This window comes from Xenopus tropicalis, chromosome 8 (genome assembly GCF_000004195.4).
Source record: "Xenopus tropicalis strain Nigerian chromosome 8, UCB_Xtro_10.0, whole genome shotgun sequence".
NCBI lineage: Eukaryota > Metazoa > Chordata > Amphibia > Anura > Pipidae > Xenopus > Xenopus tropicalis.
The window spans coordinates 53,854,997-53,872,226 of record NC_030684.2 but is presented as its reverse complement, the minus strand read 5'-3'; the positions used below and the strand labels follow the sequence as shown (position 1 = coordinate 53,872,226).

Sequence of the window (17,230 nt, the reverse complement as noted above, 5' to 3'; positions counted from 1 at the left end):
CTGCATTAAAAAAAAAAACACCTATATAAACACTTGTGCATTTCTACTCAATCCGCATGTGTTTGTAAATGCATAAAAAACACCTGTGTAAGAGCCTGAAAATGCCATCATTAATTAAACCACCACCTTAAATGAGGAAATGAATAAAGAACAGGTTAAAAATCAGGAATGTTCTGCTGCACAACAGGATGGCCTTGGATTTGTTTTTATCAATAAAATGGTAGCTATACCACCCTTTATTACGTTATGCATCAATAGCCTTTAGTAAGCTTTGTGTGATTATATCTCCATATACACCATATATCTCTTTTTGTGCTTTGGAATTCAGGATTTCACACCAAAGGTCTAACATGTGGATGCTTGTGAAATGAGTAACTGTTGTTGCTTTAGACTAGAATTGTTTACTAGACACAACACCATGGTTACAGGTTTATCAATTAGTGCAGCCTGAGAACTCACAACAAACAGGTATGCTTTAAAGAAACACTATGGGACAGGTATTTTGTGACTGAGTCTCCTTTAGCTACACTTATAAATAGGAATAATGGGACAAATCATGCAGACAATTCCAAATCTCTTCTATAACATATTTAGATTCAGTCTTATGTGCTATAAAAATGTAAATCCCCTTCTAGGGTATTTTTTTTAGCAAAACTGAGTTTGTTTACTATTTCTACCATTAATCATCAGTTAGACAAGCCATTGTTTCACAGAAGAAATCCCACCCCTGTGATTACCTGTCTCTTCTGCATCTGTGATGGCTTTTAGAAATCCAGATGGTTCCCTCAAGATCAGAGACAAAAAAATCTTTGAGTATTACTAAGAGACAGTAGGAAATTTAGTTTTATGTAAAAATAGTTTTTTAGATTGATTATTATTTTATTTTAAATTGGCACAATACATTAACTACTTAATTAAAGCTAACAAGGAAACTAGGCCATACTTTATACTAGGTCAATGGTGCTGTAGTAATTTTTACCACATGTTTATGATATACAATATGTGTCAGGGCAGGAGTCTATGGCCTTGGACAACAGAGTCCACAAACAGCATATAACAGAGGGGTCTCTCAGGGCTTTTAATTGGTCTTATCTCTGTAGTTTCAAGGGATGGACCCCAATATTTAAACTTTTAAAGAGTATAATAGGCTAGTATTTCTTAAGGTGCAAGGCATTTCCTTCCTTTTAAAAACATTTATGGCTTGTTTTTCTATTTCCAATTTAGCTATTTGCTATATTGGAACTTAATGACGTTAAATGAACTTTGGGGGATACTTTGCCAAAAATAATATATTTATAGAAAGATGTTCTAATTTGTAAGTGAGTGGAAACATTATAGATGGTAAAACATGCCATGAAACTTTGTATACATTAAAAGGGGCCAAAAACACACTTTCTTATACTTTTTTTTTTTTTTTTATTAGACTTGGTTGTTTTAAATTGTCCTAGGTGGGCAACAATATTGTTAAGACCCATTATTGGATGTTTGAGGCGTAAAACAATGTTATTGTTAGCTGGGAATCTCTCCTTACCCATTGGGCCAGGAAAGCAGCTGGCAAGTTCTTGTCCCTCATTCATTCTCTTTCGTGCACCTGGCTATTCCCTATCTTCCCTATCTTCCCTATCTTCAGCAGTAATTCCGATACGGTCAGCCAATTATAGCTGACTCTGCACTGTTTAAACCCTCCTCCCATATCATTTCCTTGTAATTAGTTCTGCTTGAGCACTGCGGCTGGTCCCTAGCCCTTGCTCTTGTGCGCTCACCCTTTTGTTCTTGTTCCTGCTCCAGTCCTGTTCCTGTCCTTTACCCATGCCATTCCATTCCTGCCTGTCCCAGTCTCTTCACCGACTCTCTTCAACTCCTACCTATTCAGTTGCTAACTTCAGCTGCCCCTTCTCTACCTGCTGCACAATAAATGATCCTTGCCTGAAGGACTCACTTTTTCCCACTACAAAATCCCTTACAACTATGGCTATTTTCCAGATTATCTGGGTGATCTATTTTCCCCACAGATTTTGTGGGGAAAATAGTTATGCCCTTATTTTGAGAAGATTTAAATTGTGCCTTTGCTGTTATGACACTCACTAGTACAGCATTAATTGTATTGTATTGTATATCTTGATCAAATGGTATTAAATTGCAAAACATATCAGGCTTTAAGCAGTATTCATAGATATCAGAGAGATGTTGAACACCTATTGTAACTATGGTATTTTGCTTAGTATAAAAAATGAAACATTAGCAGCCTATATTATGTTATTCAATGGTCTGAGCAGAATTGAAATGGCTGATCACCTTGCGTTTCTATTGAAAAAAAACAAGTCATAAAATATAATGCTAATCTCCCACTACTTATGATCACTTCACTATTTTCCCTTTGTTTACAATAAAATGTAAGCCATAGCTGGCATGAATCATATAATATTATAATTCTGATATTCAATAGGAAAAATATGAAAAAACAATGTCTTATGTAGGTAGCATTAATGTATAATGGTATGAAAGCCAAATTGTTATAAATATTATTTTACTTTAATAAATGGTGTTTTGATCAGTTAAAGCTTTTTGGCCTTATGAATTGTGTATAAATCAACACACAGCAAAGGTCAAAGTTTAATTCAGAGTTCCCTAAATGACTGGTACCCTTCAAGAAAAACATTGCAAGCCTGTATATATTTTCCAGTTAGGTACCCTGGGAACAGGAGGTCAGATTTCTAGGAAATGAAAACTGCTAAGAATTCTGCAAATATTTGCATATATAAATGAAGTAACTGACCATGGACTTGTTCTTTTCAATTTTAATTGGGTTGGAATACATATTTGTCAAAACTTCAGGGTTCCCAAAGGGCTAGAAGGTCATGGCCAAAGAATCCAAGCCAAGTTCTGTGTTCTCAAACAGTGCTAAATCATATCTAATTCTGATATTATTACTTGTATGTGTAGCAATGTACAGTTTATTGTGGGTGAATTGAAATATAAGTCACTTAGGGAGACCATGCATAAAGAAAATGCAGTGTAGGTAAAGCTAGTTAGACTAATGCACTTGGTAAGAATTAGAAGTACCATTAAAGCCTGATACAAAAACCTGGTTGTTGGCATTTTGTTTCTTATAGAAGCCCATTTTGCTGATATAGATGTAAATGTATAGATGCAAGTATAATATATATTCTCTCCATAATGGGTTTCTATTACAGCATAAATAAACCACTCATTTACACCTCCCACCCAGCATCTAATGGCAAGTGTAGATATGCCAGCAGGAACAGCCACTCAAAAAGCAGAATAAACTGCAAAGTTAGCTTTATATGTCGCACAACATAATTAGGGCCTCTCATAAATATAGCTCTGCTGAATGTAGGTAGCACTGTATTCATATAGAAAATGTAGGCCTTGCCCTACTTATTGCAGAAAATGGGTGCAAAGTATTAAAATACGTGGTGACTCGTGATTGTTTTTTGTGTTACCTTAGTATTGTACAGGTCAACGCTTTTTCATTAATTTCAAGATTTTGGCTCAGTGCTCTTGTAGTTAAATTTTAAAGAGACAGAGGAAAGATATTGCAGGTCATGGATGCATGAATATTAATAAGATCACCATGATCTTGTCACAACAGTACCCATGAATGTTGGGGTGTGGAGTTGTGAATTATTGAAAAACTGGTAAAAATCCCATGACAAGGGGACTCCTCAATTGACCCTTTGTTTCCAACCCATCCCTCTGAACTCCATTGTTACATACCTAAATGAAACACCAGGAGCCAGAAATAGGTAAAATGGCAACAGCATTTCTTCACATTTTATCAAATAAATAGGACCTTGCTGGCCTCACCCTAAGGCAATATTCAAAGCCAGAATTCCATAAGAGATCGCTACTATGCTTTGTCGTTCCTTACTGAAGACTTGAGATCAGCACTTTGTATTTATATCCACCACTGAGTATTAGGCTGCCTCTACCAACCTTTTTTATTCGTGAGCCCCCCTCAGATGTAAAAAGTGTTGGTGAGCCACATAAGAATTAAGAATGTTCCTTGGGGGTACCAAATAAAGACTGTGATTAGCTATTGTGTAGCTCCATATGGATTGTTAGCTTGTAGGGGGCTCTGCTTGTAGTAAAACTGTGCTTCCAAAATTTGGCAATTTGATTCCATCCTTGATTCCAAACTTGCACTTCTTTTAAAAACAATGGAGTACAAGTCAGCTTGCCCATCTGCTCTGGGGGGCCCTCGGATGCCCCTGTCGATCTCTGAGGGTAAGATCAACCAACCACTTACCATGCTGCTTCTGTAGAGACCCATCCACTCTGTAGAGACCTCCCTCAAGCTGTATTTGTCTGGCTCAGAAGAGCCAACCAACCACTTTGCCATGTTGCTCATGTAGCCACCACTCTCTAGAGCCGTACATGCCTGGCTCAGAGGGTAAGGTCAACCAACCACTTTGCCATGCTGGTCCCATAGCCACCCTCCCATGCTGTGGAGACCCAGCTCAGAAAGCCCGGCTCTGATGGTAAGGCCAACTGGCCACTCTACTATGCTGCTTCTCTCTCTCTCTCTCTCTGGCTTCTGAATCAAGTAACTATATCTCTAGAACTACTGTGCAATATGTAGTATTAGTAAAGCAAAGCCCAGGAAACTTACTGAATTCAGCCAATGTAGGGGTAGAAACGACACCCTTACCCGACCAATATCTGGCCTAAAATTGGCCAGATATCAACCGGGCAGGTTAAAAGATTCAGTCGGATAGGGGACCGCATCAGCTCGTTGATGTGGTCCCCGAACCGACTGCCCAATTACCGCCATTAGAATTCGATTGTTTGGCTGCAGGGCCATACAATCGAAATAACCTATATGTTCTTCAATATTGCCCACCCGTAGGTGGGGATATCGGGCGAAATCCGCTCGCTTGGCAATCTCTCCAATTGAGCGAATCTTCACGTGTATGGGCACCTTAACAAGCAGCCTGCCCAAATAGTTCTATCCCCTAAAGCCAGCAGTATGTAAGGAGGGTAATGTATATATACTACAGCTAATAACATTATATTACAGGTAGAGCTCTGCCTCAGAAAACATGGAAGTGAACTGTTTCTCTTGTGACATCACATTCCTCCCCTTTCTCTGCCCCAGCTCAGCTTCCTCCTGCCTTAATGCTTTCCTTCTAACTAGTCACGGTTGTGCCTGTTTCTCTAAACATAATCTTGTGTAATCTGGCTGGTCATTCGGATCTAGGGATGAGAAATTTTTGGCAGGCGTAGATTCACAATGAATTTTTGCACTTTGCTATCGGCAGGTTTTTTTTTGGAAATGATCGCAAAAATTTGTCGAGAGAAAAAATTAGCTGAGTGACATAAAAAAAACGCACGTCAAAAAATTATTTTACACCGTTTTGCATATTTTTCAGTTTTGCTAAATTCCTGGCGAAGCTCATTACTATCTGGATCCCTTGTCATGCAGCCCCCGCACTTTTAGTTCCAGGGCTTTTCTGGAATAGTTTCATATAACTTTACACCTCTGTAAACTGTTTGTCAACAATATGCACCTTTCTGTCCCATTTCCTTTAGGCATAGAGTTTTGCTATCCGAGGGGTTGTTTAGCCACCCCAAATGCATACATCTTTGCATTTCTCTCTAGGATGGACTTCATATCCCATGTTGTTGAGTCTTCAGCCAATCCAGTCAATTAGTAAGCTGTTATACACAGGCAAATAAATATCCTTCAAATGGGATTGTACAGTATATCAAAGGCCTGATGCACTGTAATCGATTGTCACAAGACATATGCTGCTTCCTCAATAACATGTTTAAGGTACAATATACCATTTCATTAACTCAAAATGCTATATTATCTGAAACTGTCAAACGTTGACTGGTCGCTTGGGCCAACTCCACAGGTATCCCCTGAGCTAACTAATTGGTCTCTTAGCACATGGCACATAGAAAAAACACAATAAGGCACTGCAGGGAAAATAAATAAATGATAACGTTAAATGCAAGAGCAATACTAAGCTCTAGCAAAGGGGTTGCAATTTAGCACGGGATTCCAAGTTCCTAAACACACAAGATTTAGTTTGCCTTCCATTTTATATTGCAATGTACAGTCTGTGTGCTGCTCATTGTGCAGCACTTCTCCATATGTATCACTTTCCATTATAATAAGGAAACAAAGCAGAGTATTTTCAGGCATTCTTCAGATCTTTCACAGGTTCTTCTTCCCTCATTAGCTACATTTGTTTTCTTTTCTCCACTCCCCTGGTTACAAAATGAGAATTTCATGGTCTAATAACAATCAATTAATCAAGCCACTTCCATTCTAAGATTAAAAAGAGGCTGTCACCCTGGCAAGAAGCTTTGCTGTCCGGTTACAAATGAAGGAATGCAGGTAGGTGCCTTACATGGCTCTTATTTGTGTATTGCTCAGTCAGCTCAGCTCGCTGTGTAGCATCCATCAGTTTGTGACTCTGCATTTCAAAGCACCATGGGGCAAAATTTTAAATAAGGATCTTTGGTTTTTTGAGCATTTCATCACAATTTGTTTATGCATTGTTAAAAATAACAAAATACAGCAAATATTATGAACTGTTACTGGGGAAAAAGTGGACTATGTAAACAACAAAGGAAACAACCATTTCTTCCTGCACGCTCAAACTTTTTTTTTACAGAAAAATCGGAGACAACTAAAGTCACCTTTATTCTGTATCATTAATCTCAGGGGAATCATTACAATTCACCATTGACTAAATTAAAATGCACCCTTTAGTTCTAGCATTTTTTTATGACTGGCATATTTTGTCCATTGAATTCATTGGCTAATTAAAGTACACTGCCAGAAATAAGTCATTACAGTAATGTATTCATGTGTTTCATTGGCTTGAGTTTTATTTGTAATAGTGACTACTTTTACTAATCTATAGGGGTCATTTTACCCAAAAGTGCTGGTGTGCCCCTGCACCATCCCCTGCAGCAAATAGTGAGTTGATCAAATTTCCGACAATGCATTTGCATTCATTTTGTTGAATCGGATGCATTTGGGTACCATTGCAATTGTGCAGCCTTGTAGCTGTTAAATGCATGGGCATCTGTAAGAGGAAGATTGGTGAGCAGATATGGGGCATCCATTTGGCTCCCTCTGGTTACACCTTACTGCAACAATAAGTGCATTGAGGTATTAAGTACAAGTCACCTAGGATAGAGTTCTGTGGTAAAAAGAATTCAAAATGTGTATTTTTGGCATTTCATAGATTTGCAAAGTACTGTGAAACAATATTTTTCGGAATTTTTTTTAATCCCACTAGCTCTAAACCGATGCGCCCCTTGCTGAAGATAATCGTTGCTGCAGATAATTATATTAGGATTAGTTCCTAATCGATTCATGTTTTGTTGTCCTAAATCATCTCATAGTGCTAAAATAACTGCACAACAAGTCTTAGGCCAATCTGTGGCTCAGATCATTTGTGATTATACTTGTGATTCATTTACATTATAAAATAATAAGAATTAAATATATCCTAGTTGGGATCAAGTACAAGGTACTGTTTTATTACAACAAAGCAAAAGGAAATAACTTTTAAATATAATGGATTCAATATATATATATATATATATTGATATACAGGTATATGTCTCCTAACATAACTGGCTAAACATCAAACTGTTAAATCCAGATGGATTTCAAACAATTCGATATTTTTGTTGAGTTTTTAGTGACAGTCAGGAAAGTGTTTAACAAATTGACACACTGATCAAAGTATTTACTGCTTTGATCAATGTGTCAATTTGCAGAATGCATTTGAGCTGCTTTGAGCAATCAAACTCTATTCTGTTCTATGGGGTTTTATAGCTCAGCTGCAGCCCAGAGGTTAACACCCCACACAAAAATAGACCAGCATAGAGTTAAAATTAACACAATACAATTCAATGGGGGCTTAATTCAGAAAAACTCTTTACAGCTCCGTAAGCAATCATTACAGCACAAGAATGATATTTTGTAAACTTATTGGTATCTCATTTTTTTATCGAATGGTAAGAACTAAAACTTAACAAAGATATAGGGTAGAAATGCTGTACACTTTGTTTTGAGCTTCTGTACCAGCCCAAGGCAACCACAGCCCTTTAGCAGGGAAGATCTCTGCCTCCAGAGATGCCCCCAGTTGTTCCCCATCTTCTTTTCTGCTGATTCACTGCACATGCTCTGTGCTGCTGTCACTTACCTGAGCTTAGGGACAGACTCACAATATACTGTATAAATAGCACATAAATGTCACAATATAAGGATGAATAGAAATTGATTCAGATTTTGATTATTAGCCAAAATGAGTAAACTTTACCATTTAATTGCATGAGACTGGATCATATGATAAAACTATTTAGAAAAGCACCAAGTAGAGGGTCACTTTATAACCCCAATTGCAAGTCTTGGACAAAGTATCAATAAATAGCTTCTCCTTCAAGAAAACATGAAGGAAAACATTACAGCTGCCCTTTAATAAATTATTGATAGCAATAGTAATAGCTACAAAAGAATCATTTGACTTCAGCCAATTCAATAATAACTTTTATGGCACAAACGCGTATTAATGGAAGTTTCTCACATATTTTAGCTGTAGCGAAAATGATGTATTGGTTCTGGATAATAGAAACTATTTTCTATTGTAAGTGGTGCTGCAATGTTCTGTAAGCCATATGCATGAGAGGAGAATGTGACCTTTAATCCAGGTAATTCAACAATTCAAAGGACATTGCTTATTATGCCCAATGCCAAATTCCATGTTTAATTTTAGACCATGTCTATTTCACATATTTTTTTAGGCTATGGGGAACGTATGAATTGAATGAACACTAATAATATTGTCTGGCAGACATTTAATTGACAAACCCTAAAATCATCTCTTTAAAAAAGTTGACATTTCAACGGAGACATTGATGGATATTTTTTTTTATTAGGAATGTAACAAATGGTAATGCTCTGTCTTAAAACGGAAACTGTATTTTATGAGTTCAAGGACTTTACTCAATTGAATACCTAATAATTTTTCATTTTAATGCATGTTTGTCTTGTATAACAAAATTGAATCTTTCATGTGTGCATGTAGAGACTTCCAAGTAATGTGACCTATAGAGCAAGTATTATTGGAATACACTAGGATTCCCAAACTTAGTGTATAGGATTTTAGGTTTGTATGGTTCAGATAGACTGGGACTCCTGATCAATATATACTATGACAAGGTGACTTAAAAAAACCCCAGAGAGTAAATTTTGGCAGGATGATGCTCTGAGACACAGGAGATGTGCAAAGTAACAGGGACTGTGTTCACTAAGGCTTGAATAGCCTTTCCAGTCATCAACTGTGGAACTGAAGAGAGATGAGGAATGAGCCTTGTCCAGGGTAGCTCTTGCTGTTTTTTAAACAGAGCAGAATAATATGTGTGAGTGAATTCTGCATAAATATTAAGGATTACTTTGCTTTAATGGCAGTTAAGACACTGTCAAAGAGCAGGTTTTCTAAATATATAAATTACCAGCAGACCAGTTCTGGTTTCAGAGAAATTAACTTTAATGTTTTTGTTGCTTTGTGCAATTGAAACTTATGTAAGGGGGGGGGGCTCTGCTATGAATGAAGCAAAGAGGCAGTTCTTCTAATAATGTTTTGTCATTGTTGGAATATTTCAAAGTATACTTTTATGAATTGTTTACTGTTGCTTTGCAAGTGCAGCCCTAAAATTAATGTTTTTCAAGCAGGGCACAAATAAAGTGATTATACGTTCCAAACGGGAACTCTATAGAACTTGAACTATCTAGAGATGGGCTCCTTTTAGATTTGCTCATCACTAGTTATAACAGCAAATCAGTTGTCATGGAGCTTTCAGGCTCAGGAACATCAGTTTGTGCTCAAAGTCCGCAATTCCTAACTGTTATACATTGGCTATGAGTGTATGTTTACATCAGTGTCATATACAAGAGGATCTGTTGTGTTTTTTTAGCATATTAAAGATGGTCCATCTGGACCTGGATGAAGAGCTGGATGAAGCTACTATACAGGGCCCTTAATGACTTCTAACAGTATTCCATATGTACAATTACTGCTAAAGACATGTTGCTGGTTTATGGCTAATACTAAACATCTACCAAACAGGTGTAATGTTTTAGTGTGGTATTTTATAGTACAAACCATGTCAGTGAGCTGAAACCCTATTCTGTCTGGTGCCAGAAACTGGAAGTGGTAAATCTAGTTTAGAGCCAATAAAGCCATATATCATACAGCAGCACACAAGGCTATTTGGTCACTTGTGTGGCTAAACCAGATATAGCACTTCAAGGGGCCGATTTGCAGAAACAAATTTTAACTTTGAATCCAAATCTCGACTATTCAATACTTATCAAGTGCAAAACTTTGGAAAAACTTAAGTGCAAAACTTTGGCATCTCAAAGCTTGTTCACATAGAATTCAAGCTCTTTGATTTATTTTTTTTTCGTAGAGTCTTGTATAGCCATTGAGAATGATGAGTAGAATATGAATGATTCAGTCAAGTTTTTTTTTTCTTGGTTTTATTTTGTTGAGTTACTTTTAATAATATAGCAAACATTTGAGTAAAACTTTGAGTTTATTTGATTTAGAAAAAAACCCATAGCAACCAATCAGCAGGTAGAATTTATTGCTCACCAGTTTAAAGGCAAACATCTTATTGGTTGCTGTGTTACTGCTACTGGGCAAATTAATGCATTTTATTACATATGGGGGCAAGTTTTTTTTGTAGGTAGAGCTTGCAAGGAAATATACAATCAGTTCACACATACAGAAATAGAAAAGAAATGGCAAAAGATAATTGGTTAGGCAGATGCAATCCTATAATTCTTTCTCATTTTAAATGTCAATGAAATTCCTTCACACTTCTATATACAGGCAATTTCGTTTTATTTATTAACATCCTCTGGGATTCACACACTGTGAATAGTAAAATAACAGTTAAACAATTATACCATACACAAGGAAAGTATTTTTACATGCTTTGAGATCTGGATTTCAGTTTCCAAGATTCTTTTTCTACCTAAATCCAAGTGAAGCATTTTAGATTTCTGTCTTACCGAAACGCTAATAAAATGAAAGCAGATGTCAAAACTTAGCTTTTCAGCTACCTCAACTGGGAAATCAGCTCTAAGAGTCTGAAAGCAGAAGCCATATTGTGACTCGAATGTACACAAGGAATGTTTCCCCTAAACCCTCAGCACTTCTATGTATAGCTGCTCCGTGCCTCCTTTCTACCAAATGTTTTGTATTTCTTGCAAAAAGATGTAGGCTGTTGTGAGAAAATAAACTGAGGCTCTATGGCACTGCCGTAACCATCTCAATTTGAGCTGCTGTCAGTTCATCTGCAGCTCCAACTGTACTTGTTGTTTGCATTTTTATTTTTTTCTAATTAGTTGTACATTACTAACAGACAAACCGTGTCTCTTGCCATGCAGGAGGCAGTAAAAGAAAACAACAAAAGGAGAGAGATGGAGGAGAAGATGAAACGAGCAAAGATAGCAAAGGAAAAAGCAGAGCGGGAAAAACTTGAACGGCAACACAAGAAGAAGCAGCTCATTGATATCAATAAAGGTAGGACTGAGGATATAAGTCGTGCTCTGTATGTGCTCTGGCATCTTCAAAGGGGGAGCTCAGATTCCATTAACTTATGTAGATTTCTTATTATCCCGACCTCAGAATATTCTTTACTCTGTCTTGATTTTTAAGGCTGTGCCTAACTCATGCATTAGTCATGAATTCATTATATTGTTACGTATATTTGCCATTTACTCCTGACCTCAGGTAAATCTTAAGCCATTGTGCTCTAAAGAATGGTGAAGGAGCCAATAGGAGGGAATGAAAATGTGGATATGAAAGTGTATTGCACAGAGTATAGTTCTGTGCAGTACAGAAGTTTATAGAGGAATGTAATGTTAACGGAAAATGCGTGCAATGCAAAAAATAATCCCTTTGTACAAATTTTAAACAGTCTGACAACCAGTAAAAGTATATAACGACCCTATCTGCTAGGGGGGAAAATTGAAAATGTTATATTTTTATACATAATGAAAGCTATTTATGTGCCAAAAAAATAGATGCCTTTAAGCAACCCTAATAAAAAGGACTAAGCTGAATAAAAATTCACAAGGTAATTATTATCTAATAAAAAATGTTACATTGCAAAAGGTAAATTTTAGTCTTATTTATGCAATTTTCTTTTTTTTTTAGTCTTTTATTACATTTCCTGTTTTGGTTTAAAATAGGTCTTTTATTTAGGAAGTACAAGTTGCACTCTGTTGGGATCTTGTTTAACAACTAGCCTACTTAATTACATTGTTAAAGGACCACTTTGCCTTTATTTTTTTATCACCTAATTATTTTCTAATGTACAATTGTTTACTTTTAGTTTCCCCCCTTTTACTATTAGTTCAGCTTGCAGTTGATACAGGTATTGGATCCCTTATCCGGAAACCCATTATCCAGAAAGCTCCGAATTACGGAAAGCCCCTCTCCCATAGACTCCATTTTAAACAAATAATACAGAATTTAAAAACGGATTTCCTTTTTCTCTGTAGAAATAAAACAGAACCTTGTAATTGATCCCAAATAAGATATAAATAATCCTTACTGGATGCAAAACAATCCTATTGGGTTTAATTAATGTTTTATTGATTTTTTTAGTAGACTTAAGGTATGGGGATCCAAATTACAGAAAGACCCCTTATCCGGAATACCCTTGGTCCCGAGCATTCTGGATAATGGGTCCTATACCTGTACTCGCTTATCACCTCCCATAGACCTGCTTTTGTGCAATAATCCCCAAGAAGTTATGTTTTCAAAGTCTAAAGGTGTGCAAAGACAAAACCGGCGCATGATCCGTAGTGAATTTTTTCGGCAGGCATGGATTCACAGGGAATTTCTGTATTTCGCCATTGGTGAATTATTTGCGCGAAACTTGCGGCCACGTCAAAATAGACGTGGTTGTGTCAAAATGGGCGTTGTTGTGTCAAAATGGGCGTTGTTGTGTCAAAATGGGCGTTGTTGTCTCAAAATGGGCGTGGTCGTGTCAAAATGGGCATGGTCATGTCAAAATGCGCAAGGGTGAGTAAAAATGGGCACAGTCACAGCAAAAAAAGTTGTGTGCGGCAAACGTGTTTGCAAAATTTTCTGTTATTTCACAAATTTTCCAGGGAACTGAAATGGGACAGATTTGTTCATCACTAATAATCAGTCTAATGAGGCTGTAATATGACACATGGCATAGACAACTACTTTGGTTTTCTCATAGCCTGTACAGCTGTCACCTTAGAGTATGTACTCTTCCATACTGAGCAAAATGCTGAAGAAAACTTTCTGGCATGATGGTTCTTGTAGATAGGCCAACCAGATTAGAAGATAAGTAGCCTACTGGCACCTCAGTGGCTACAGACATTTGGCCCCATTTAATACTGTTCCTCAATGGGAGATTGCTGTTTTTGCTGGCCAATGTCCCATATTGACCCATAATACTTTGTACTGTAAACTCTCATGTAAACAAAATAAACTGTGCAAACTGATGTTGGTATAAGAAAGACAATTAGCTGCTACAGCTTCATTTGCTGACAATTTATGTGGCCAAAGAGAAATTTACAAAATGTACTTTTGCAGCTAAAATAAATTGCACAAATCAACAAGAACAAACCAGTCTAGGCTAGTTGGCTAATTACATAGAAGCACTTAATATTTTAAGTCATTTGAGTATAAAAGCAATGTTTTTTCAAATATAGTTAACTTATTTGTTTCCATACCCTTAGAGAAGGATACCACTAAGTACTGTCTAAGATGCCTAATCATATGTCAAGAATATTTTAGCATTCAGGCTTCCTTACTTGTACTCTCCTTGTACTCCTATAGATATTAAATAGCTAATTATTTATTAGCATTGTTTATATATATATATATATATATATATATATATATATATATATATATATATATATATATATATATATATATATATATATATATATATATATATATTAGTTTTAGCATCATATTGTCAAAAGCATTTAGGTGCTGACTGCTTTTTCGGCCACCAAGATGTAAGAGTGAGCTGCAAAAAATAGGAGCATCACTGTATTGCATGTTTCAGTAGCATTATACTTTACTGTCAGTAATATATATGTAATATATATATATATATATATATATATATATATATATATATATAATATATATAGCGCATTACTTATAAGAATCAAGACTGAAACCAAGAGGTAGGCTTTGAAAGGTAAGCTACCCTATGGAGAAAATTCAGAGATGGATATCAAGAGGTAAGTTAATACTGAAATTGGCAGCGGTGGGAGTTGGGGAGATCAGCATGTCATCGGTAGCAATAGTAAATACCGAAATAGAATCAGGTTTAGGTGGAAAGATAAGTTCATTTTTGTTCTGTTTATGTTAATTCTTCCAGCAAGATAGTCTGAATGTCAGAGGTAAGCAAATGGATACCATCAAAAAGATAAATGAATAGATAAGGTCTCCCAAAGCTGGAGTAAGGGTATATCTTTAAAGTGGGTTATTCATTCAGGATGACATGATTTGTTAGAATAAAGACAGAAAAGGATCCATTAGAAATGTAAGAAGAGAATCACATTTTAGCTTGATATACATACTGTATATCAAGGTAATGGAGAGTTTGCAATAGAAAAGTATAGGGAGTGGTACTTAATGCAGATGATTTAGGAGGATAAAAACTGAGAAGTGACCATTGGTCTGGAGATCATAGAGGAGGGGATTTTTTGTGGTTAATATGTATTTTATTTCAACTAATTACTGAGGAGACTGTAAAAGGCTGAGTGATTGATGATGAGGCACGTAGAGGAGTGTTGAATATAGAAAACTAGCATTGTGGATTTGACTTATTGTTTTAGTGCCCTATAATAATAATGCTTAGTCTTAGTGGCCAATTTAAAATGCATTGACTTATCTTGGATATCACAAGACTAGATATTTTGTGTCACTTGGTGTCCTACCAGCAATGTATCATTAGAATAGCAATCACAGCTAGAGTATGAACAGGAAAAAAGATTGTCATTATAAAATTTGATTTAACATTTGAAATTGACAAATCTCACTCTTTAGGAAATAAAAAGGCCCTGCATAGCAAAAGCTGCTGCTACAAGGTAGGAAGCTGAAAAGTAGGGATGCCCTGAATCCTAGATTTAATTTAAGATCCTGGCAAATCCCAACTTTTTTTTTTGCAGGATTTGTCTGAATCCTAATTACCTGGCAAAATCGAATCCAAAACCTAAATATCGCATGACTTTAGACCAATGAACAACTAAAGGTGTTTTTTTTTTTTCATATGCTGCAATTTAGTCATTTGCATGTGCAAATTGTTTGGTTTCCGTTTTTTAATTTGACCAAAATTTTTAATGGTGTATTTGGCATCTAATCCAATCCTTAAATTGTGGTTTGGGGGATTCTTCTAAGATTTTAGCCCATTTCCCAGTCATTGAATTAGTTAATCCCACAGAGCATGCCAATAGGTGGCTGACAACAGCCGAACATGGTCTGCAGCTAGGGGTAATGTGCAACGAGAAAGATTTGTTTTTATTTATTACTTTCTGGTATTTATGTAGCACACATTCATTTAGCACTTTTACAGAGCACTTTTACAGAGATTATCAGACCCTGCCCTGCATATTTTACAATCTAAGATCCCAATCACATTAACACTAGAGTACCCAGAGGAAACCCATGCAAACGTGGGAAGAACATACTGTATAAACTCCTTGCAGATAAAGTTCAAGCTGCAAAAAACATGCATTATAATCACTGTCACAATGTTTTTCCATCATTAAAAGCAAAGCAGTATGGTGGAGGGCTCAAAATTTAGTTTTTTTTGTTGTCCATACATAGCTATTTACTATGCTAATTTTTATTTCTGGCCCTTAGGTAAAAACATTGAATTAAAGGGTTTACCTTTATCCTTGCTTTATATAGACAATTCATTGCATAATTATGTGTGTACAGAAACTGTCCTGTTAATGTAGTTGGCTTTTTTAGCTGAGCTGGGTTGTTTTTGAAGCAGAAAATATATAATAAAAAGATGAAAATCATTTCATATCTTGATAATTGGATAGTGCTATTTACTCCTAATAAAAAGTCATACTCGGTACTGCAAACTATAACTTCTCAAAAGACTAATAGGAAACCCTGTCAAATAATAAAACACTTTTATTGTGCAGAGGTAAAAAAATAATTTCTATTAAATCATATTCATAACAGTGCGGCACCATCAAGGAACACTGCATAAAACAGGTAACTCGGTGTGAAAATATATTTGATTGCCATTGCAATTAATAGCATCTGAAAACTGCATGTAGGATTTTAGAAATATCACAAACGGACAATAAAAAATATTTGTATATTTATACCACAGAAAATATTGACTGCGACACTAAGGCTTTCAGTTGGGTGCTGGGGGATCAGTACAGTTACTAATAACTACTTTTATTCAAGGGCACATAAAAATATTCCTAACCCATCACAATTATGTTGATTAGCAGACAGAAAGCATCCTATCTTTTGAGCCATTACAGTGGACCCCACTTACCCTCCCACCATCAACCTGCAGCTACAAACTTTGCACTGACCTGATGTTTCGCTTCAGTACATTCTGGCAGCGGATGTTGTTGTTGTTGTCATTATTATTTATTCTATTTTTTTATCAGATTGGCATTGTGTAATGGATTACCAGCCATGTGGCATTCCTTACACAACTGGGGTCTATGGCACTGGACACAAAGAGAGGGAGAGCCCATCAGCTCCCCTTTGCTCTGACAACATCCTGCTCCCTTTCCTTTAGGTGCCTGAATTTTATCATGGACATGAGGGGGAAGAGAGGGTTCCAAATATGGGGTATAGTATACAGGTTTGCCACATGTCACAGCTTAGTGGAAGCTGTTACTACTTGGGTGAGGGGCAATGGAATGTTGGTGCAACATTTTGGGCATGGGTTCCAGGGGGTCAGATACACATAACTTTCCAATTTAATTTTCCCACTGGACAACATTTCTAGGGTCGCTGGCATGGTGGGCATAAAAAGACCTCTGACTGTTATTCCTAAAGTGGTGAAGTTTGGTTGAAACAATACAATTAGCATGGACAGCTATTGATGAACATCTTTGTACATACTGTACCACCAAAAACTGAAGGAGGTTGCCAAGAATATTAAACAGATTTATAATCCT

At 36.4% G+C, this 17,230-nt stretch overlaps 1 protein-coding gene across 1 annotated transcript in view; it reads left to right on the top strand.

Moving 5' to 3' along the window:
* The window catches only part of diaph2 (diaphanous related formin 2), a 760,530-nt gene that overhangs the window by 598,508 nt on the left and 144,792 nt on the right, over nucleotides 1–17,230 (top strand). Inside the window, exon 25 of the mRNA XM_031890756.1 lies at nucleotides 11,450–11,585. Within this exon, the coding sequence (XP_031746616.1) occupies nucleotides 11,450–11,585 (136 nt within the window). The remainder of the gene's footprint in view (nucleotides 1–11,449; nucleotides 11,586–17,230) is intronic.